Below are 24,900 nucleotides of genomic sequence, written 5' to 3'. Positions count from 1 at the left end.
ATCCTAGTAAGGACCACGGAACTAACAAGCCACCACCAACCAGAAGAATATGGGAAAGGTCAAAAGGAAAGAGGAGACGCCAGTCCACAGGTCCTACCAACCTCCCAGAATCCTCGCCGGAATCCATCTTGGTTGAGGTGTTGTGCGCCACCAGGAAGGACCCTGAGTCAGAATGATTGGCCAGAGACAACCCGGAAACTAATCCCATCACCATAAAGCCCGAGACTGCGAGCCACGTGGCAGAGCAGTCCTTCCTGGGTTCCCTTACCCTCCTGCTCTCCACCTGGGTGCCCCTTCCCAATAAAGTCTCTCACCTTGTCAGCACGTGTGTCTCCTCCGACAATTCATTTCCGAGTGTTAGACAAGAGCCCACTCTCGGGCCCTGGAAGGGGTCCCCCTTCCTGCAACATTTCCCACTACTGCTCCTACATCCCAACACAGCCCCCTTCCTAGTTCTCCAGTCTTTTCTCTTGGCCGCTCTTCCTCAGGCTCCTCTCTTCTTTCTGCCTAAGACTCCTTTATCAGGGATGGAAACAGGGAGACTTGTTTGTGGAGGTCAAGTGCATGCGCCATGGGAATCTGCATGTTTGCCCCGCCCCCAGGACGGAGCCCGAGGGCTATTGGTCCCCGTCTTGCGCCTCCCCTACGGGTTGACCAGGCACTTCGAACTCAACCCGGGCCCGCCCAGCGCACTTCCACCCCGGTCTCCGCCGTGCTCACCTGCGAGTGCCTCTTGGCCCCAGGAGGCAGCATTGGGTTTGCCCGTATTACGCTCAGCTTTTCCTGTTCGTTCCTCCCGCTTGTGAGGCTGTTCTGCTGGTGATGGTGTTGTCACGCTTCCGGCTGTTACAGGGTGGCCCTCTAAGTGTGAGAGTTGAGACCAGATTTGCTTGAAATAGGAGACAGAGTTAGAAGGCCAGCCCATTCCCCTGAAAGGAGATAAGAAGATCCCTCCACCCCATACCCATCCTCGTGTGAACTAAATTTCATACATAACTCAATAAACTCATGGTTGTGAACTCAGCTCCTTAAATGGTAATAGTAGCTAACCCTTACATTGGGCTTACAGTGAGCGGACACCCTTGATCCCTTTACAACCTCACAACCGTTAACTATAAAGGTAGGTCCCATTAACCCCATTTTACAGACAAAGATGCCAAGGCACAGAGACGTTAAGGAACTTGCCCATGATCCTCTGGGATAAGTGGCAGAGCTCAAAGCAGAACCCAGGTAATCTGGCCTACTGTCCAGTACCACCAACCACTGCATTCAGCTGCCTCTCAGAAAGAAACTAGGCTAGGGTAAAAATCAGCGTGCAGGACAAGAAGCACGTTTCTTTATTGAGGCTTCGTTTTCTTTTACCTCAAGTTTGGAAAATAAGGGAGAGAAGTTGGGACAGGAAACTGGAAGGAAGACCAAGAGGTTCTTTTTAAAATAGAATTATTTATTTATTTATTTATTTATTTTATTTTATTTTTTTGTACAACAGGTTCTTATTAGTTATCCATAAGATAACTATATGGATAGTCAATCCCAATCTCCCAATTCATCACACCACCACCCCCTCGCCACTTAAAGTTATATATTTATTTATTTAATAAACTTTAATAAAGTTTAATAAACTTTATTTTAACGTATTTCTTTATTAAAGTATAAAGATATTTATTTATTTATCTTTGGCTGCGTTGGGTCTTCATTGCTGTGCACGGCTTTCTCTAGTTGTGGCAAGCAGGCGCTACTCTTCTCTGCAGTTCGTGGGCTTCTCATTGCAGTGGCTTCTCTTGTTGCAGAGCACGGGTTCTAGGTGCACAGGCTTCAGTAGTTGTGGCACATGGGCTTCAGTAGTTGTGGCTCGCGGGCTCTAGAGCGCAGGCTCAGTAGTTTTGGTGCACGGGCTTGGTTGCTCTGCGGCATGTGGGATTTTCCTGGACCAGAGATCTAACCCGTGTCCCCTGCATTGGCAGTCAGATTCTTAACCACTGTGCCACCACGGAAGCCCAGATCAAGAGGTTCTGAGCTCAGATAATTGTGAAATGGAAGAAGGTAGACTAGCTAAAGGAACATACAAATAGTCTCTCTATATAAAATTATATATATATTTATATATAAATTTTACATATATATAAAATTTACTGAGGTGAAATTCACATAACATAAAACTAACCATTTGAAAGTGAACAAATCAGTGACATTTAGTACATTCACAATGTTGTGTAACCACCATTTTGATCTAGTTCCAAAACTTTTCCATCATCCCACAGTAAAACTGCATACTCATTAAGTAGTAATTCCCTATTCCCCCCCCACACCCTTGGCAACCACCAATCTGTATTCCGTCTCTATGGATTTATCTATGCTGAATATTTCATATAAAGGGAATCATACAAAATAGAAACATACAATAATAAGCCTTTGTGTCTGGCTTTTTGACTTAGCATAATGTTTTCTAGGTTCTTCTGTGTAGGATATATCAGTACTTCATGCTTTTTATGGCTGAATAGAATTCCATTGTATGTACATAACACAGTTTGTTTATCCGTTCAGCCATTGATGAACATTTGGACTGTTTCCACCTTCTGACTATCATGAATAGTGCTGCCATGGTCATGCATGTACGTGTACTTGTTGGCATACCTGTTTTCAGTTCTTTTGGGTATAGCAAGGAATAGAACTGTGGGGCCAGGGGGTAAATTTAACTTTTTGAGGAACTCCTACATCCTTTTGAAACTCTTCCTTAAGGCTATAATATTATTAATACTATAAATAATATTAGATATAAGAAATATGTTAAATATTTTCAATCAGAGTATCTCAGCCTTAGTACCGCTGACATTTGGGGCCAGAGAATTCTTTGTTGTGGAGGCTAACTCGTGCATTGTAGAATGTTTAGCAGCAGTTCTGGCCTCTACTCCGTCGAAGATGTCAGTAGCATTCCCCCAGTTGTGACAACTAATTATATCTCAAGACATTGCCAAATGTCCTCTGGGAGGACAAACTGTCCCCCCTCCCTGCCGAAAATCACCTTTTTAAAAGAGTCATTGTAAACTTGAAGCAAATATGGCACTAAAGCAGAATACTAAAATGAAGTAAGGGCCTCTAAGAAACGGATATTCCTTATAAGTTTGCATATAGGAAAAACTGTTTACTGTGTAATGATGTTAAAGAGTTTTCAGGTTTATGAATGTGTGGCAGCCAGAAAAATCTTATCATTAAATATTCATGGAACTTTCATATGTACCTTTAGTACCAAAAACCCAGCTCATCCACAGAACTCCAAGAAATACAGCTTTTCACCTCAGTACACATTACATACCAAATCACATTTATAGCACACCCACATCACATAATTTTTAAAAAATTTTGTCAATTATATATTTTATCCAAGTGTTTAAATTGTCCAAATGCCCATTATGATACATTGTTTTGATACAAAAAGAAAAATGAAATGAAACCCAGTAAGCTATAAGTAAAGGGCATTAAACTGCAACTTTCATTCTCAAATGGGTACCTCTAACAGCATCCTTCCCAAAGTATTCAGATAACATCCGAGGTCTACTTCAGGGCAACTCCAGCCAACATAAGTGAAGCATTTGTCAATTATGTGTTAATTATATATTACAATAACTTTTATAGTAATGATTCCACATACAGAGTCATGAAACACTTTTTTTCTTTGTATATATTTATTTACTTATTTATTCTTTAAACATCTTTATTGGAGTATAATTGCTTTAAAATGGTGTGTTAGTTTCTGCTTTATAACAAAGTGAATCAGTTATACATATACATATATCCCCATACCTCTTCCCTCTTGCATCTCCCTCCCTCCCACCGTCCATATCCCACCCCTCTAAGTGGTCACAAAGCACAGAGCTGATCTCCCTGTGCTATGCGGCTGCTTCCCACTAGTTATCTGTTTTACGTTTGGTAGTGTATATATGTCCATGACACTCTCTCACTTTGTCACAGCTTACCCTTCCCCCTCCCTGTATCCTCAAGTCCATTCTCTAGTAGGGCTGCATCTTTATTCCCGTCTTGCCCCTAGGTTCTTCATGACCATTTCTTTTTTTTTTTTTTTTTAGATTCCATATATATGTGTTAGCTATATGGTATTTGTTTTTCTCTTTCTGACTTACTTCACTCTGTATGACAGTCTCTAGGTCCATCCACTTCACTACAAATAACTCAGTTTCATTCCTTTTTCTGGCTGAGTAATATTCCATTGTATATATGTGCCACATCTTCTTTATCCATTCATCTGATGATGGACACTTAGGTTGCTTCCATGTCCTGGCTATTGTAAATAGAGCTGCAATGAACATTTTGGCACATGACTCTTTTTGAATTATGGTTTTCTCAGGGTATATGCCCAGTAGTGGGATTGCTGGGTCGTATGGTAGTTCTATTTTTAGTTTTTTAAGGAACTTCCATACTGTTCTCCATAGTGGCTGTATCAAATTTACATTCCCACCAACAGTGCAAGAAGGTTCCATTTTCTCCACACTCCCTCCAGCATTTATTGTTTGTAGATTTTTTGATGATGGCCATTCTGACCGGTGTGTGATGATATCTCATTGTAGTTTTGATTTGCATTTCTCTGATGATTAATGATGTTGAGCATTCTTTCATGTGTCTGTTGGCAATCTGTATATCTTCTTTGGAGAAATGTCTATTTAGGCCTTCTGCCCATTTTTGGATTGGGTTGTTTGCTTTTTTCATATTGAGTTGTCTGAGCTGCTTATAAATTTTGGAGATTAATCCTTTGTCAGTTGCTTCATTTGCAAATATTTTCTCCCATTCTGAGGGATGTCTTTTCATCTTGTTTATGGTATCCTTTGCTGTGCAAAAGCTTTGAAGTTTCATTAGGTCCCACTTGTTTATTTTTGGTTTTATTTCCATTTCTCTAGAACATGGGTCAAAAAGCATCTTGCTGTGATTTATGTCATAGAGTGTTCTGCCTATGTTTTCCACTAAGAGTTTGATGGTGTCTGGCCTTACATTTAGGTCTTTAATCCATTTTGAGTTTATTTTTGTGTATGGTGTTGGGGAGTGTTCTAATTTCATTCTTTTACGTGTAGCTGTCCAGTTTTCCCCGCACCACTTATTAAAGAGGCTGTCTTTTCTCCACTGTATATCCTTCCCTCCTTTGTCAAAGATAAGGTGACCATATGTGCGTGGGTTTACCTCTGGGCTTTCTATCCTCTTCCATTGATCTATATTTCTGTTTTTGTGCCAGTACCAGACTGTTTTGATTACTGTAGCTTTGTAGTATAGTCTGAAGTCAGGGAGACTGATTCCTCCAACTCCGTTTTTCTTTCTCAAGATTGCTTTGGCTATTCGGGGTCTTTTGTATTTCCATACAAATTGTGAAAGTTTTTGTTCTAGTTCTGTGAAAAATGCCAGTGGTAGTTTGATAGGGATTGCATTGAATCTGTAGATTGCTTTGGGTAGTAGAGTCATTTTCACAATGTTCATTCTTCCAGTCCAAGAACATGGTATATCTCTCCATCTATTTGTATCATCTTTAATTTCTTTCATCAGTGTCATGATTTTCTGTATACAGGTCTTTTGTCTCCTTAGGTAGGTTTATTCCTAGATATTATATTCTTTTTGTTGCAGTGGTAAATGGGAGTGTTTTCTCAATTTCCCTTTCAGATATTTCATCATTAGTGTATAGGAATGCAAGAGATTTCTGTGCATTAATTTTGTATCCTGCTACTTTACCAAATTCATTGATTAGCTCTAGTAGTTTTCTGGTAGCATCTTTAGGACAGTCATGAATCACTTTTTACATCTTCCAAGAACTTCCACACACTGCTTTGATTATTATAATCTTGAAGTGAACAGGGCAAACATCATTCTTCCCAGTTTACAATAAGAAAACTGGTACAAGATTTTGAATAACTTGCCTGCATACATCTTCTTTCAGTAAGGGGCAGAGCGGAATGACACTCATCAAACTCCAAGGCAGACTGTGCCTGCCTCCCATATTTGTTTTACCAGAACATATATAGAAGAGTTCTGGCACGCATCACATAATTTTTAAGATGGCAACTAGAAGCAAGGTTTGCGAGACATTTTTTTACATAGTAATATTTATTATTTCAACTCTAAGCTCAGACAGAGCCCATAAGGAATTTCTTATTTGGTTCAGCCAAAAAATGGAAAAACGAGTGCTAATTTTCATTACTGACATACAATGAACCAAAATGAATATTTTACATTTACTATTAAAGATCAAGGTGAGTTAGGTGTAGAATGAGAACTCTGAGTACGAAAATAACTTTGCCATCAAAAAGCCATCCAGATCAGGACTGTTACAGAAATGGACCAGCTTTAGGCACAGACAGCATTGTTGTAGAGGTCACAGCATTTAGCAAGGGCTATGACACTGAACTCTTTATCTTCCCAGGGACCAGGAAAAGAAGGAGGGTTGGTGCCGTTCAGAGAGGTACTGAAATGAAAAGCCAGAGAGATACATAGTGGGTCAGATAAAAACAATGCAACAAGATGTATCAATAAGTTCTACCAAGCAGGTGAAAACAAAAACAGAAACTTATTAATGAATCCAATCACAATGACCAAATATTGGGCTGGCCAAAATGTTCATTCGGTTTTTTCCATAAGATGGCTCTAGTAGCACTTAGTTGTCTTTAACTTCATTTGAAACAATTGTATTAGATTGTATTGTGACAGCTGTCATATCAGCATGCAATTTTAAAAAAGAACTTATCAAAATTGGTGAATTTTTATGTAGCCATTTAAATATTGAAGATGGAAGAAAAAACCAACATTTCAGCATATTATGCTTTATTATTTCAAGAAAGGTAAATGCAACTGAAATGCAAAAAAAAAAAAAAACGATTTGTGCAGTGTATGGAGAAGGTGCTGTGACTGATCAAACGTGTCAAAAGTGGTTTGCAAAGTTCCATGCTGGAGATTTCTCACTGGACGATGCATCACAGTTGGGTAGACCAGTTGAAGTTGATAGTGATGAAATCGAGATATTGAGAACAATCAGCGTTATACCATGCGGGAGATAGCTGATATACTCAAAATATCCAAATCAAGCGTTGAAAATCATTTGCCCCAGCTTGGTTATGTTAATTGCTTTGATGTTTGGGTTCCACGTAAGTTAAGCAAAACAAACCTTCTTTACCGTATTTCTGCATGCGATTCTCTAATTAAATGTAATGAAAACATTCTGTTTTTTAAAAAATTGTTACGGGTGATGAAAAGTGGATACTGTACAGTAATGTGGAATGGAAGAGATTGTGGGGCAAGCGAAATGAACCACCACCAACCACATCAAAGGCTGGTCTTCATCCAAAGAAGGTGATGTTGTGTATATGGTGGGATTGGAAGGGAGTCCTCTATTATGAGCTCCTTCCGGAAAACCAGACAATTAATTGCAACAAGTACTGCTCCCAATTAGACCAGTTGAAAGCAGCACTCGACGAAAAGCGTCCAGAATTAGTCAGCAGAAAATCCATAATCTTCCATTAGGGTACGGCAAGACCACATGTTTCTTTGATGACCAGGCAAAAACTGTTACAGCTTGGCTGGGAAGTTCTGATTCATCCACCATATTCACCAGACAATTGCACCTTTGGATTTCCATTCATTTCAGTCTTTACAAAATTCTCTTAATGGAAAAAATTTCAATTCCCTGAAAGACTATAAAAGGCACCTGGGACCATTCTTTGCTCAAAAAGATAAAAAGTTTTGGGAAGACGGAATTATGAAGCTGCCTGAAAAATGGCAGAAGGCAGTGGAACAAAACAGTGAATATGTTGCTCAAATAAAGTTCTTTGTGAAAATGGAAAATGTGTCTTTTATTTTTACTTCAAAACTGAAGGAACTTTTTGGCCTACCAATAAATAGGACAGAATTAAGTGTATTTTCTCATTCATGCCCAAGATAGTACTAGCAAGAAATCCTATACAAGAAATCCTATACAATGTATCTGCTTCTCTGTCCAGTTCATAACCATAGTCCTTTGGGGAATTTCCTGTCCAAACATCACTGAAGCAAGATTTATTCCTTGTAATGATTTAGAATTGAATTTTTTCTAAATAGTGAGATGGTACTCCAAAGCCACTTTCTTCTTGAAAAAGGAAAATAGCTCAGGCTTGGTGTGTATGTATATATGTATGTGTGTTTTATGGAGGTATAATTGACAAATAAAATTGTAATGTATAGAGTGTACAACATGATGATTTGACATATGCATATACTGTGAAAGGATTCCCAACATTGAGTTAACACATCCATCACCTCACATATTTACTTTTTTTTTTTTTTTGGTCAGAACACTTAAGTTCTATTCTCTTAGCAAATCTCAATTATATAATACAGTATTATCAACTATAGCCACCATGTTATACATTAGGGCCTCAAACCTATTGATCTTATATCTGAAAGTTTGTACTATTATACCAGCTTCTCTCTATTCCCCTATGCCCCAGCCCTAGGCAACCACCATTCTATGAGTTTTTTTTGTTGGGTTTTTTTTTGGATTCTGCATATAAGTGAGACCATGCAGTATTTGCCTTTGTCTGGCTTATTTCACTTAGTGTAATTGTTCATCCACATTGTTGCAAATCGCAGGATTTCCTTCTTTTGTAAAGATGACTAACATTCCATTGTATACATACACAACATTTTCTTTATCCATTCATCTGCTAGTGGACACATAGGTTGTTTGCATACCATGGCTACTGTTAATAATGCTGCAGTGAACATGGGAGTACAGATAGTGACTTTGTTTCCTTTGGATATATACCCAGAAGTAAGATTGCTGGATCATATGGTAGTAGTTCTATTTTTAATTTCTTCAGGAACCTCCATAGTGACTGTACCATTTTACATTTCCAGTAAGAGTGTATAAAGGTTTCCTTTTCTGCACATCATTGCCAGCATTTGCTATCACTCGTCTTTTTTATGACAGCCATCCTAACAGGTGTAAGGTGATATCTCATTGAGGTTTTTATTTGTATTTCCTTGCTAGTTAGTGATATCGAGCACCTTTTCATGTATCTGTTGGCCATTTGGTTGAGTTCTTTGGAAAAATATCTATTCAAACCCTCTGCTCAATTTTAAATTGGATTACTTGGATTTTTTTGCTATTGAGCTGTATAAGTTCCTTGTATATTTTGGATATTAATTCCTTATGGGATATATGGTTTGCAAATATTTTCTCCCATTCTGTAGGTTGATTTTTCATTTTGTTGATGGTCTCTTTTTCTGTGCAGAAGCTTTTTAGTTTGATGAAGTCCCAATTGTTTTTTGTTTTTTGCTTTTTAAAATTTTTATTATTTTTTGGCTGTGTTCATTCTTCATTGCTGTGCACAGGCTTTCTCTAGCTGCAGCAAGCAGGGGCTACTCTTTGTTGTGGCGCATGGGCTTCTCACTGCGGTGGCTTCTCCTGCCACGGAGCACAGGCTCTAGGCACGCGGTCTTCAGTAGTTGTGACGTGTGGGCTCAGTAGTTGCGGCTCGAGGGCTCTAGAGTGCAGGCTCAGTAGTTGTGGCTCACGGGCTTAGTTGCTCCACAGCATGTGGGATCTTCCTGGACCAGGGATCGAACCAATGTCCCCTGCATTGGTAGGAGGATTCTTAACCACTGTGCCACCAGAGAAGTCCCCCAATTGTTTATTTTTGTTTTTGTTGACTTTGCTTTTGGTTTCACGTCCAAAAAATCGTTGCCAAGACCAATGTCAATGAGCTTACTCCCTACATTTTCTTCAAGGATTTTCAAGGTTTCAGGTCTTATGTTAGTCTTTAATCCGTTTTGAGTTGATTTTTGTATATGGTGTAAGACAGGATCCAGTTTCATTCTCCTACAGGGGGATATACAGTTTTGCTAACACCATTTATTGAAAAGACTACCCTTGGGCTTCCCTGGTGGCGCAGTGGTTGCGAGTCCACCTGCCAATGTAGGGGACATGGGTTTGTGCCTCGGTCTGGGAAGATCCCACGTGCCGTGGAGCAGCTGGGCCCGTGAGCCATGGCTGCTGAGCCTGCACGTCTGGAGCCTGTGCTCCGCAAAGGGAGAGACCACAACAGTGAGAGGCCCGCGTAACGCAAAAAAAAAAAAAAAAAAAAAAAGACTACGCTTTCCCCCATTGTATATTCTTGGCTCCCTTGTTGAAAAAACATGGGTTTACTTCTGGGCTCTCTATTATGTTTGATTTATCTCTGTGTTTATTTTTAAGTCAGTATCATACTGTTTTGATTACTATAGCTTTGTAATATATTTTAAAATCAAGACGTGTGATGCCTTTAGCTTTGTTCTTCTTTTTCAAGATTGCTTTGGCTATTCGGGGTCTTTTGTGGTTCCATATGAATTTTAGAATTTTTTTTTTCTATTTCTATGAAAAATGCCATTGGAATTTTAATAGTGATTGCATTGAATCTGCAGATCACCTTAGGTAGTATGAACACTTTAATAATATTCATTCTTCTAATCCATAAACATGGAGTATATTTTCATTTATTTATCCCTTCCATTTTTTCATCAATTATTTAATAGTTTTCACTGTAGAGATCTTTCCTCTCCTTGATTACATTTATTCCTAAGTATTTTATTCTTTTTGATGCTATTGTAAATGGGATTGTTTCATTAATTTCTCTTTCCAATAGTTCCTTGTTATTGTATAGAAACACAAATGATTTTTGTATGTTTATTTTGTATCCTGCAACTTACTGAATTTGTTTATCAGTGCTAACAGTTTCTTGGTGGAGCCTTTAGGATTTTCTATGTATAAGATCATGTCATCTGCAGACAGAGACAGTTTTACTTCTTTTCTGATTTGGGTGCCTTTTATTTCTTTTTCTTGACTAATTGCTCTGGCTATGATTTCCAATACTATGCTGATTAAAAGTGGTAAGTGTGGTAATTCTTGTCTTATTCCTGATCTTAGAAGAAAAGTGTTCAGCTTTTCATGATTCAGTATGATGTTAGCTGTGGGCTTGTCATATATGGCCTTTATTATGTTGAGATACATTCCTTCTACATCCAATTTGTTGAGAGTCTTATCATGTAAGGATGTTGAATTTTGTCAAATGCTTTTTCTGCATCTATTGAAATGATTATATGGTTTTTATCTTTCATTTTGTTACAGTGTTATATCACAGTTATTGATTTGTGTATGTTGAGCCATCCTTGCATCCCAGGAATAAATCTCACTTGATCACGGTGTATGACCTTTTTATTTTTTTTTTTTTTGTTTTTTTGTTTGGGTTTTTTTTGTTTTGTTTTTTGCAGTACGCGGGCCTCTCACTGTTGTGGCCTCTCCCGTTGCGGAGCAAAGGCTCCGGACGCACAGGCTCAGCAGCCACGGCTCACGGTCTCAGCCGCTCTGCGGCATGTGGGATCTTCCCAGACCAGGGCATGAACCCGTGTCCCCTGCATCAGCAGGTGGACTCTCAACCACTGCGCCACTAGGGAAGCCCATGACCTTTTTAATGTACTGTTGAATTTAGTTTGCTAATTTTTGTTGAGGATTTTTGCATCTATGTTCATCAGGAATACTGGCCTGTAATTTTTTCTTATAGTGTCCCTGTCTGGCTTTGGCAACAGGTAATTCTGGCCTCATAAAATGAATTTGGAAGTGTTCACTCCTTTTATGTTTTTTTAAAAAGTTTGAGAAGATTGGTATTAATTATTCTTTAACTGTTTGGAAGAATTCACCAGTGAACCTGTCTAGTCCTGGGCTTTTTTTGTTGAGAGGTTTTTGATTACTGATTCAATCTCCTTACTAGTAATCATTCTGTTCAGATTTTCTATTTCTTCATCATTCAGTCTTAATCAGTTGTATATTTCTAGGAATTTATCCATTTCTTCTATGTTATCTAATTTGTTAGGATATAATTTTCCATAGTAGTTTCTCAAAATCCTTAGTATTTCTGTGTTATTAATTGTAATACCTCCTTTTTCATTTCTGACTTTGAGTCAGAAAACGTCTCTCTCTTTTTCTTAGCTTAGCTAAACATATGTCTATTTTGTCTGTCTTTTAAGACAAATGGCTCTTAGTTTCATAGAAATTTTCTGTTGTCTTTTTTTGTCTCTATTTCATTAGTTTCTGTTCTGATCTTTGTTATTTCCCTTCTTCTATAACTTTGGACTTTGTTTTTCTTTTTCTTGAGGTGTTAAATTAGGTTGTTTGAGATCTTTCTTTTTTTCTTAATGTAGGTGTTTATCACTATAAACTCCCCTCTTTGAACTGATTTTGCTGCACCTCATAAGTTTTGGTATATTGTGTTTCCATTTTCATTTGTCTCAAGATATTTTTTCAAGTTTTTCCCCCCAGTTTTATTGAGATATTATTGACATATAACATTGTATAAAGTGTGCAATATAATGATTTGATATAGGTATATATTGTGAGATGATTACCACAATAAGTTTAGTTAACATCCATCAACTCACACAGTTACAGATTTTTCCTTGTGGTGAGTAAAGATATTTTATTTCTCTTTTTATTTCATTTTTGACCCATTGTTCAGGAGCATGTTGTTTAATATCCATATATATGGAATTTACCAGGTTTTTTCTTGTTATTGATTTCTAGTTTCATACTATTGTGGTCAGAAAAGACATTTGTTATAATTTCAGTCTTCTTAAATATATTAAGACTTGCTTTGTAGCCTAACATATAATCTATCAGATAATTTCCATGTGTACTTGAGAAGAATGTGTATTTTGCTGTTGTTGGATGGACTGTTCTGTAAATGTCAGGTCCATCTGGTCTAACATGTAGTTTAAGTCCGATGTTTCCTTGTTGATTTTCTGCCTGGATGATCTATCTGTTGTTGAAAGTAGAATGCTGAAGTCCTCTACTATTATTGTATTGTTGCCTCTTCTGATTTGTTAATATTTGCTTTATATATTTAGGTGCTCCATGTTGGCTGCATAAAAATTTACAGTTGTTACATCCTCTTGATAAATTGACCCCTTTATCACTATATAATGACCTTCTTTGTTTCTCATTATAACTGTTTTGGCTTAAAGTCTATGTTGTCTGATATAAGTATAGCTACCTCTACTTGTCTGAAAAACTCTCTCCTTCAATTCTGAAGGACAACTTTGCCAGGTAAAGCATTACCAAGCATTGGTTGGTAGTTTTTTTCTTTTTAATGTATCATCCCACTTTTTTTCTGGACTGTAAGGTTTCTGCAGAAAAATCTGTTGATAGTCTTATGGGAGTTCCCTTGTATATAACAAGTTGCTTTTCTCTTGCTGCCTTTATCTATGCTTTCTTTGTCTTAGTTTTGACAGTTTAATTATAATGTGTCTCAGTGTGGGTCTCTTTAGTGTCCCAAAGAGGAGAATTGAAGCCAGCACCTAGATGCAGACTGATTAGAAGCTGGACTCTCAGGCACCAGCTGGAAAGTATGCAGTCAAACCCCTTCCAGGGAAAAAGTGGGAGATGGACATTTTTGACTGCTTCCTCTACACTGAGCCTTGTGAGGCAGGCGGGGGGTGGTGGGGAGGTAGGCACAGTACAGTCTTAAAAATTGGGGCACTAGATGTTCAGTCTAAACCCTTCACTGCTTAGGGATAAGCTTAGAGTTGGGAGTTCCCTTCCATTATATGGTGCTGTGCCAGGGGTGGGTTTTATGATGAGACTGTTTCTCAGCCTTTCCTACCCAATTCAATGTGGGTATTTTCTCAGTTGTAGGAGTCATTCAGCTAGTTTCTGGATTTTTCTTAGAGGGAATTACTCCATGTGTAGTTGTACATTTGGTGCATCCATAGGAAGAGGGAAATTTAAGCCTCCTTTGTTGTTATCTTGGTCAGGAGTCACTCCAAATATATTTAGCATGAATGAATTGGACAAAAACCTTATCTCTTTCAGATTTTAGACACTAATGATGCTTAGTATATGACTTTAGGCAAAAAGTCAGTTTCATTTTGAAGGCAGAAATGACCAGGAAAGAGTATTCTACTAATTTTTTAGTGAAGTTCAGTGATGTAAAGACAACTCATCATTAAACACAAATTAGCAATTTTCACTTCATTCATTTACTTTAGACTATGCTTACAATGACATCCACTGAACTTCCCCAAGAACATGGGAGTCATAACTATGCCAGACCAATGATCTATCCAGTTTATAATTCATTAAAAGGATCATTTTTTCAGAGGATGTTGGTTGCTTTCTCTGGTGAAAACCTCCAAACACAGGAGGGTAATGTCTGTTAACTTAACCATAGTAACCTGTTAAGGAGCTGGTACCCAAACATCTACCTATATACTGAACAGATCATTTACTTAATGACAACTTCCAAATCTATCTCCAGTTCTTTTTTCTCTCCTGAACTTCAGACCCAAGTTGGTTTGTGAGTTGCTTAACATGATGGTCCCACAGGTATCTCCAAGTCAACATATCCACCTGAATTAAGCCATAATCTCTCCCCTTTACTCTCATTCCTGGAACTAGTCCTCTTCCCGTCAGTGAATGAATGGAATCCCTCAGACCCACTTGCCCAAGCTGGAAAGGGTACAGTCATCCTTATCCTGCCCTTCACTTCAATAACCAATCCTATTGATTCTCCTTGTTCTAGTGCATCTTCATCCTCACAACTACTTAGTATCAGCTCTCAACATCTCTTACTTGGGAGTATTACAGCAATGTGTTTATTGATCTCCCTGACATCCAAATGGCTACCAGCATGACCTTTTGAAAAAACATACCAGTGTTAAGAATTCTATAAGTCAAAGTTTAAATTCCTTATCATTTCATACAAGGCCTTATAAGATCTTTCAGCCTCATTTCTCAGAACTCTCTTCATTCACACATATATCACTACTAATACACACATCTTTTGCTTTTGCAGAACCAAACATTCTTTTTTTTTTTTTTTTGCGGTACGCGGGCCTCTCACTGTTGTGGCCTCTCCCATTGCGGAGCACAGGCTCCAGATGTGCAGGCTCAGCGGCCATGGCTCACGGGCCCAGCCGCTCCACGGCATGTGGGATCTTCCCGAACTGGGGCACGAACCCGTGTCCCCTGCATCAGCAGGCAGACTCTCAACCACTGCGCCACCAGGGAAGCCCCCTCAAATCTTTCATTTTGTGTCCTGTAACTAGTTCTTTCAGCTTAATGATATACTCTCTTTTTTTTCAACTGACTTCTTTCAGTATTTTTTCTTTATCTTTGATTTTCTATAATTTCAAAATATGCTTAAGTATAGTTTTCTTGGCATTTATGCTGCTTGGTGTTCTCTGAGCTTCGTGGATCTGTGGTTTGGTGTCTGACATTAATTTGGAGAAATCCTCAGTCATAATTGTTTCAAATATTTCTTCTGTTCTTCTCTTGGTATTTACATTATGTGTGTTACACCTTTTGTATTTGTCGCACAATCCTTAGATGCTCCATTCTGGTTTTTTTTTTCAGTCTTTGCTCTCTTTCCTTTCAGTTTTGAAGACTTCTATTGATATATCTTCAAGCTAGGAGTTCTTTCCTCAGATGTGTTTAGTCTACTAGTAAGCCATCAAAGATATTCTTCATTTCTGTTACAGTGTTTTTTGATCTGTAGCATTTCTTTTTGGTTTTTTCTTGGGATTCCTATATCTCTGTACTTACATTGCCCATCTGTTCTTGCTTGCTGTCTATTTTATCCATTAGAGCCCTTAGCACATAAATCATAGTTGTCTGAAATTCCCACTCTGATAAATCAAAATCTCTGCCATGTCTGGTTTTGATGCTTGCTCTATCTCCTCAAATTGTGTTTTTCGCCTTTTAGCCGGCCTTGTACTTTCTTCTTGATAACTGGACATGATGTACCCAAAAAAGGAACTGCTGTAAATAGGCCTTAGTAATGTGGTGGTGAGGTGTAGGGGAGGGGAAGCATTCTGTGGTCCTATGATTAGGTCTCAGGCTTTTAGCGAGCCTGTGCCTCTGCACTATGAGCTTCACAAGTGTTTCTCAGTTTCTCCTCCCCTTTAAGTGGGATAGGATGGCTAGAGTGGGCTTTAGTTGGGTGTTTCCCTTCTTCCAGGTCAGGTAGGCTCTGATAATACCTCAGCTGGTTAGGCTCTGGTTGACTAGTTTCTCCTGAGGGCAGGCCTTGTTTAAAACAACAGAGTGCTCTGGTGTATTTCAAAATGGCTCCTTTTCCCCTCTCGCTGCCAGAAGAATGAGGAGGTTTTTGTCTGATATTTACTTTGAGAACTTGGTCTAGCTCCCGGAGGTAAAACTCCCCAAAGTGTAGGGTTGCCCCCTATAACTGGGTCCCCCCAGAGTTTTTAACATCCAGACCTGTCCTCACTGAAGCTCCAGCAATTAGTTTCAGGTTTTCCTGCCCCAGCACAGGATTCTGTGGCAGTTTCCACTCATGAGTCTGCTCCAGTAAGCCATGTGTTTGCCTGTCTGTCCCTCCAATCTTCAGGTGAGCAGTTTGCCCTGTGTCTCTTACAGATCCAAGAAGAGTTATTGATTTTTCAGACTGTTCAGTTTTTTTTCTTGTTGTTAGGATGGAGTGGTGACTTCTGAGCTCCTTACATGCCGAACCAGAAGACTATTCTAATAATATCCCAGAAATTGGTAAACAAGTTCATTTTTACACTATCCGAATGCATCATGATTTTATCAATTCAACTTTATCCTCTCTCATTCTTCACTTCTGTCTGAAGAAGGCCATAAGGTTTTGGCCACTTAGGACCATTGCCTAGTCTTCACCTACAACTTATCTATGTTCCAATCACAATAAATACATCACTTCTGATCAGGGAAACCACCCTCCCTTACTTCCTCTCACCCTTCACTTCTCAGTGCCCCATCAATACAGGTAAAATCTGTCACTTGTCCATGCTAGAGCTACTAGTGAGTATGCATCTAATAAGAGAAAAAAACGGAGATCTAGACCAACACAAATACATGTCTCCCTTCTTATACACTCTATTCAGCATCTGTGTGGTTACCCTCAAGACCTTACTTCTCCCCACTCCCAGAAGATTCCTGAGTGGAGGAGAGCATAAAGGAGGAGGGGCAGGGATTCCAGTGCTCACTCACCTCCGAAAGAGCTCTCTGCAGCACACATAGGTCTCATAGGTTTGATTGGTGAAACTTGTTTTTAGGAAGGAGACACAGTCAGTTTCAGCTCCCCTGGGGACATACAGGATTCCTGGGTAAAGCAGACAGAGATGCTAAGGGGAGGATTTTACACATGTTCCTTAAGGTTCTTAATTCTTTGGGTATAAATTGAGAACACTGTAGATTTGGTGACTTTTCTATGCATATGTGAGATGGAGAGTTAAAACAATATTCTGAGACTAAGCTGAGACACTTACCTGCCACACAGGCGCTGATAAGGGATACACAGGCCCCTGTGAAGAGGGCACTGACCACAACCTTGGACAAGTCACTCTTCCGGTGGGGTACCATTGATGCTGCGGACAACACAACAAAATAATTCAATCTCTTCCCTACGAGGCAATTAGGCATACCCCATGAAACCCCATTAGAAGAATGCTGAGGATCAAAATGCAGCAGATGAATAGCATTCTTACCACCAACCACCAGAGGCTGGACAGTGGTACCCTAAGAAGTGTGTATATTCATTAGTCCTAAGGGGTCACTAACTTAGACATTCCCCAGGTCAAGGATTGTGTGTCTGACCCTAACTATTTAGTGGTTCCGTGCATATTCCCAAGATATATCTGAATTAAGCAATGCCCTGGGTTGCTCCAGACAGGTGCAAATGCCTTGGGTGTTCACTAGTTGAAATCTGCATTCTTAACCTGGACAGAATTAGACAGACTATTTTGAGCCAGAGAAATAAAGAGGGCAACATTCACCTAAGCCTTAGTCACTTGATGCATATCCCACTACTGGATGACACGCTCACAAACAGATTGTAATCAGGCATCAGAATTAGAATAAAGGGACTTCCCTGGGGGCGCAGTGGTTAAGAATCCTCCTGCCAATGCAGGGGACACAGGTTCGAGCCCTGGTCCAGGAAGATCCCACATGCTGCAGAGCAACTAAGCCTGTGCACCACAACTACTGAACCTGCGCTCTAGAGCCCGCAAGCCACAACTACTGAAGCCTGCGCGCCTAGAGCCCATGCTCAGCAACAAAGAGAAGCCACGAAAAGAAGCCCACACACTACAACGAAGAGTAGCCCCCGCTCACTGCAACTAGAGAAAGCCTGTGCGCAGCAACGAAGACCCAACACAGCCAAAAATAAATAAATAAATATTTTTTTAAAAAGAATTAGAATACAGACAAGTGTTTAACAGAAGGGAAAAAGATAAACTGAAAGGAATTTGTTTAACCTTTAAATTGTTTGATCAGCTACCAAGTAATTCAACTTAATGATTCTAGCCCAGAATATGAGTGCCATAAAAAATGGACACACTGAGCTGTATTTTTCTTACACTCTATTTCTCACTTGGATCTTCCAAACTCTTGGAATCCCCTGTCTTCAAGGACAATTCCACTTTCCTCATATTATTTCCTCCAGCCATCACCATTCAGCAAGATTTTCAGCAATCTAATTGTATCTATCTATGTATGCTTCACATACTCACTCCTCCCACACCTGGTTACTGGTAGCTTTTAATCCAACACTTCACACCATTTGCTCTAATTATCTATCTGCCTTATGTGTCTGTTGTTTTTATTTGTCCTTTGATTCCTTGTGCAATGCCTAATTCTGTGAAGTTACAACTGGTGAGCAGCATAATTTCAGAAAGTACCTTCACTACTGAATAAAAAACAAAATACGTTTACTTTACCTATATATGCACTATGTCCATTTAATGGCAAAATAAAAATAATAGCATTATAGTCTTCCTCATAGGGAAAATAAAAATGAAATTGGTCTTTGGGGCCTCCATTTGAAAGGTAAAAAAATGACAGAAGTTGAGATTGCAAACCCAGCCTGGGCTTCATGCATAGTCAGGTAGCATGATTACCTTAACTCCAAATTAACTGCCACCTGAGAGGCCCATTTCACATCAGCTTCTCTAACTGGTCTCAACTCATACTGAAGCACCAGGACTGCCCACTACAGATGCTGGGAACTGGCTGGCATATTGGGTAGCTGGGAAAATGAATTAACTCACTCAAGCCTCCCAGTGTGATTCCTATGGAACTAAGATTGGCAAATCCACAGAGTGAAAATGTTGTAATGATTTCGGCTCTCACCTAGGGAAAACAAAAATAAATAAGTAAACTCAGTCCTATGTGCGCAGTCGTATAATCATGATAGACGTTCCAGAGTACTTAGAACCCCCAATCTTGTGTGTGCTACTCTAAGGTATATGGAAAGGATGCTCAGAAAATAATTGCTTCATGAGTTATTATAGGGATAATGATATGGAACCACCATGGCCTCTTTACCCAATGCTCTTCTTGTTGAAGCCTATGAATTAGGAGAAGGCCTAGGAATGAGGATGACTGAGAGAAAAGAGATAGAGGAAGAGAAAAAAGGAGCTCAGTTTATAGCAATTTAAACTTATAAATGAAGAAGGAGACCTTAGACTATCAGAAATAGTATCCTCCTTGGACTGTCCCAACTGTAAAGGCTCAGTAATTACATTCTAGAGAGAGTTGGGTCAGAGTGTAGGGGACTAGCACACTGACCTCAGGGCAGCTCAGTCACCGAAGCTAAGCATACTGTTACTCTTGCTTTGTGGTCAGGCCTGGGACCCTGGAAAGGGATCTGTGGGTGTTAAACTTTAGTGTAACACTTGTTGTCTGCCTGGACTGTTTATGCTTTTCTAGATTGTCACTTACAGAAATCCACTGTTTCTCGCCTCCAATCCACTCTTCCACTCCAGAGAGACGTTTGTTTTTGTATTGAGACAGTTGCTGATAGGCCACAAACTCATTCGTGAAGAACTTGATCCCCACCATCTCAGCCACCATCGGACAGTCTGCCCACTCGACACCCATCATGAAAACCACGGGCCTTAGGATATAGGAGCAGATGACCTGGGTGAGAGAAAGAGACAGTCAGGAGACAAAGACTTCTCTGGAGCCTTGACTCAGTCTCCTCCACCCTTCTCCTCTCCACGCTCCCTCAGTGCACTGTGGGTCAGGAGGACATACACAATTCAAGGACTACTTAAACACATCGGAGAGGGACAGCTCAACAAATGGAATCCTTTACCTGAAAAGTGAGTCCCTGTATGTCTACCAGTTCCCCTAGCCAGGAGAGGGCAGCATTGATGAAGGCCAACACGGCCAAAAAAGCAATCAGGTTGGCTGCTACGTTAGCAGCAAGGCCTATGGCATCTGTGGCTCCATTGCTGGCAGCTTCCAGAACATTCTTCTCCTTCCTGTGGTTATTGGGCATAGGGGAAGAATACGGTGTCTAGAGTAATCTCGGCTCCTCAGAGAAGAGCTGTCCCAGTGTCCCAGTAGTGCAGGAGTGCAACAGGAGAGTGCAGGAACAACTTGAGAGGTGATGGGGGTTCCTAGTGACCCTTTTTGTGGAAATTACACTGAAGCAGTATCAGATTTAATCGCCATGAAATGGTACTGACACAAAGGACAGAGGATAATGGCATGCAGAAGAGAGAGGCAGGTGGGAGGGTTAAACAAAAGAAAAAAATCAACATGATTAGCTAAAGGCAGAGGTAGACAAAAGGGGATATGGAATCATATTATTCCTTCTCCAGGAGACTTGAAGCCTCTGCCACCATAGCACCACTCTTGACTCTGCACCTGACCTCACCATCTCCCAAATTATATGCCTCATTGGACTCACCCACGGGGCAATTTTACCCCTTCCTTATTCTTGAACTTGGACTCCTCCACTTCTGGATATACCAGCTTTGACAAAGCAAGAGCAGAAGGGGCAGCCATCACAGAGGCAGAAATCAAGGATGATGCGTCAATCTGTAAGGCCAGACTCAGGAATGAGTGTCTACAAAACCCAGACTTGGGCTCACCCAAGAGTGATCAAACAGACTATGCTTACCCCAAAGGATATGAAGGCTCCCAAGACAGTGCCTGAGATGGTGGCAAACCCTCCAGTCATCACTGCATGGACTTCTGAAAGCGTCATGTCTGCAAGGTATGGACGGATGAGCAGAGGTGCCTCTGTCTATAAAAAAGAAGAGAGTCAGATTCAAGAAGGTGCAGCTCCCCATCCCAGAATGCCTGCCCCAGATCCAGGCACACATCCCTCCAGTGTGGGTGCTCTTCCAAAACTAAGCTCTGCTCTTAGGCTCTCCCAGTGTCTCGCTCACACCTCTGGCATCTAATCATATCCTGGCTAGCACTCTTCTCATGTGTTTTCTTATCAGTTTGTCTCATCTATTTAAAATTTAGAATGCTATAGAAGACAAATGGTATATTTCTTTTGTATGTTCTCAATGTCTAAAACTATATACTCGGGAATTCCCTGGTAGTCCAGTGGTTGGGACTCTGCACTTTCACTGCCAAGGTCCGGGATTCAATCCTTGGTTGGGGAACTAGGATCCCACAAGCCACGTGGCGTGGCCCAAACAAACAAACAAAAACTATATACTTAGTGAATGACTTTAGTATAGTGTACTTACTGAGTACATATTAATTGCTTAAAATGTACTCATTAAATGAATTGCAAATAGATGACTGAATCCCAATGTTGATGAAAGAATCAAAAGAAATAATGTTTGTGAAAATGGTATGAAATTATGAAGACCTAACTATGTAAAATATATCTAGCACTGACCTAAGAAATATTTATTATTTAATGAGTGACAACTATGTCTAGCGCTATATGATATGCTAGGGACATTCCTATGAATAAGGCAAAGTTCCTACTCTTGGGACTTTATAGTCTAGCAGAGGAAACCAAGCTGATTATGGAGAATTTCAGCAAAATGCAGCATGCTATGGTAGAAGTGTACAGAAGTATTCTGAGAACATTTCAAATACCATTAAGCAGCCTAGGGCCTTAGGAGAGAAAGACCTCAATACTAATTCCTTGTCAGTTTGACAAGCCATTGTCCCTAACATTGAGTTGATCAGTCAGTAGCATATATTGAACACCTACTCCATACAGACAAATGTATCAAACAAGTATTATGGGGACAAGCTTTGGTGTTAGCCCTGAGCAAGGCAAGCTATTGTCTCCTTAGAGACCCTGGAAAACAAAGGTCACAGGAAGAAACCAGAATATAGAGGAAACATCTTTCATAGCCCCTGAAGGGGGATGACTTGGACCAGGCCATTTCCTTAAATTCCTGTGTAAGAAGTTGGATCTGTGGTTAAGTATGTCCTCATTATATACACCCAAATAAGTATTATTAGGTATGAAAGGTGAAAGCAATGAGCTGAGTCCCAAGTTTTCTTTCATCAGAGTGACTGGCTGCCCATACAGTCTTCATCTATTTGACTTTTCAAAAAGAAAGCATACATTTCTCAAATTGTTTTCTGCCATAGTCTCTGTTCCCCAGAGAAAAGATCAGAAGGCCTCAGGGTGCTTACCATACCCACAAAGATGTTTCCTGCCACAGCCAGGGTCTCTGTGGCAGTGGTGCCCATGGTGATTTGCAAAAACCAGGCAATCTAAAGGGATGCAAAGATCCAAACCATTAACATTAGCAGAAATCTTGGGGTGTATCCATCAAAACTCCTCCTCCATTATGTTGGTAAGGAAACTAAGGCCTAGAGAAGAAGAGGGACAAGGCCGAGACCACAAACCAAGTTACAAACAGAGCCTGGACCAGAACTCAGGACTCAGGACTCTTGGCTTCCAGAAAAAGTAGATTAAAACTCAGTATGAAATGGCAGTTCAGCCCATTTTTTCTCCCTGCTCTGCCCCTCAGCCTGCCTAGGGCCTGGTCCTGAGCACCTGATATCAGGCACACTTGAAAGTTTGCTTTTCACATTGGTTCTAACGCTCTAGATCTGACATATGATCATTTTTTCCCAAAGTAAGTGCCATCTTCATGCCTCTTTATAGATCACAAGACAAAGGCCCACCTCCTGACTGTGCAGGAGAATGACTCACCTTCTGAACTACCCACTGCACAAAGCCCAGGTAGTAAAGTATGGACATCACACATCCAAAGAAAAGGATGATCGGTAAGGCCTATAATGAGAATGATGGGGCAACCAGTGAGATACTACACTGAATGTGCAACTGTGTGCCATAAGAAGACTCTGTTTCAGGTCTCTAAGTTAAGTTCTTAGCATCCCAAGCACAGCTGATACAGTATAGATACTCTGGATATTTAAACACAAGCTAGTCTAAGAATAAATTTTAAATGTATTGCAAATCTATTATGCCGTCAATACTAAGCCACAAGGAGATGTTTTCTGAGTCTTGTTCTCCCATCCCTATTTCATTCCAATTTCAGTATGACAATGATCAAAGGGCAAGAGATTAATGCTGCTTCCTATATGGATAAGATCGAATCCTCTTCTTAGGGTCAAATTGGTATATAGACTGGCTGATGTCTTGGATACACATCTTCATCATCTCGCTTTATCCCCCTCACTCTAACTGCCACTGACCATCATTCTTGCTCATGAAACATATGACCTGAAAAGCGAAGATATCCTTGACCAGCATATCCCCAAAAACAAAACTGGAACCAGCCACAGTATAGTTGAGAAAAATCTGAAAAAAAAAAAAAAAAAAGAGAGACAGAACAAGAGTGAAGCCAGAAATGACACAGGGAAGATAGAATCAGCCTCATGTATGATGAGGACTTACTGCTGCTACTGAGGTTGGCCTCCCTTTGACAGCATGGGAAGCAGCCTAAGTCACTATGAGCTACTCATTGAATGACAGAGGACTCAGCAGTTCCATTCTCTTTATTTGTATGCTTAGTTGTACCCCAGTATACTCTCTCCTTCCCCACCAGATCACCCACCACCATCACTAACAAGACATAACCTGATCTCCTCATGCTTTCCCCCAGTCTCCTTTCTCTAGGGTTCTAAAAGAGCTCTCATATTCAGTTTCTCATACCTGAATCTGGTTTCCCAGCCATTGAAATGCATTAAATCCAGGATCAGTTCTGATGACCAAGATCCCAAAGACAAACTGAAGACCTAGGCCCCAAAGCACTGCCCTCCAGGACACCTGGGACCAATAAGAACGTTATTCTAATGTGAGCTCTAAACCCGACATGTTCATTACTGGCTGGGGTTTTAAACATGGGTACGTGTACTCTGGAACCAACCTAGCATGTTAACAGTAAATCTGGGGTAAGATGGAACAGGGAGCAGGGGGAAATAGGGCAGTAGTATATAAAGAGCCGCATACGTCTATGTGGTTTTCAAAACTATGTCTACAGGTTAGACCTCACACACAGACACACGCACACATACATATAAAAGCATCATAAACCAATACTTTAATATTACTATGTGCAATGTAAGCTGATTCTCTATTGTATTCTATTTTCTTTCTTTCCTTCTTTATTTTTTGTTTTGTTTGTTTTTTCTTTAACACTGGCCTGGATCCACAAAATTGATATCAAGGCTCATTAACAAACCTACAGTTTGAAAATAAATGGTCTAGGGCCTGTGAGAACTTTAAACTTCACTTAGGAGCAAAATTGTCAAAGGGGCCAATTCCAGAGATTGTTAAGAACTTAGTTCTATGCCTTTGTTTGTTTGGGGGTTTTTTTGGGGGGGTTTTTTGTTTGTTTTTTAACATCTTTATTGGAGTATAACTGTTTTACAATGGTGTGTTAGATTCTGCTTTACAACAAAGTGAATCAGTTATACATATACATATGTTCCCATATCTCTTCCCTCTTGCGTCTCCCTCCCTCCCACCCTCCCCTCTAGGTGGTCACAAAGCACTGAGCTGATCTCCCTGTGCTATGCAGCTGCTTCCCACTAGCTAGCTATTTTACATTTGGTAGTGTATATATGTCCATGCCACTCTCTCACTTCGTCACAGCTTACCCTTCCCCCTCCCTACATCCTCAAGT

General features: G+C 40.1%; 1 protein-coding gene across 1 annotated transcript in view; it reads right to left on the bottom strand.

Annotated features, from left to right (window-relative positions):
* Window positions 1–5,220: 5,220 nt before the first annotated feature.
* Window positions 5,221–24,900, bottom strand: part of SLC28A2 (solute carrier family 28 member 2) — a 76,931-nt gene continuing 57,251 nt past the window's right edge. The window contains exons 10-21 of the mRNA XM_059059376.2: window positions 23,928–24,041; window positions 23,496–23,573; window positions 22,962–23,042; window positions 22,436–22,516; window positions 20,940–21,065; window positions 20,727–20,857; window positions 20,127–20,295; window positions 19,751–19,948; window positions 19,078–19,159; window positions 17,299–17,397; window positions 17,021–17,132; window positions 5,221–6,454 (exon numbers count right to left, since the gene is read on the bottom strand). Of these exons, the coding sequence (XP_058915359.1) occupies window positions 6,337–6,454; window positions 17,021–17,132; window positions 17,299–17,397; window positions 19,078–19,159; window positions 19,751–19,948; window positions 20,127–20,295; window positions 20,727–20,857; window positions 20,940–21,065; window positions 22,436–22,516; window positions 22,962–23,042; window positions 23,496–23,573; window positions 23,928–24,041 (1,389 nt within the window). The 3' untranslated portion in view covers window positions 5,221–6,336. The remainder of the gene's footprint in view (window positions 6,455–17,020; window positions 17,133–17,298; window positions 17,398–19,077; window positions 19,160–19,750; window positions 19,949–20,126; window positions 20,296–20,726; window positions 20,858–20,939; window positions 21,066–22,435; window positions 22,517–22,961; window positions 23,043–23,495; window positions 23,574–23,927; window positions 24,042–24,900) is intronic.

The sequence above is a fragment of the Kogia breviceps genome, chromosome 3 (assembly GCF_026419965.1).
Source record: "Kogia breviceps isolate mKogBre1 chromosome 3, mKogBre1 haplotype 1, whole genome shotgun sequence".
NCBI classification, from domain to species: domain Eukaryota; kingdom Metazoa; phylum Chordata; class Mammalia; order Artiodactyla; family Physeteridae; genus Kogia; species Kogia breviceps.
Note: the sequence above shows the minus strand (reverse complement) of the source record. Positions and strands in the feature narration are given on the sequence as shown.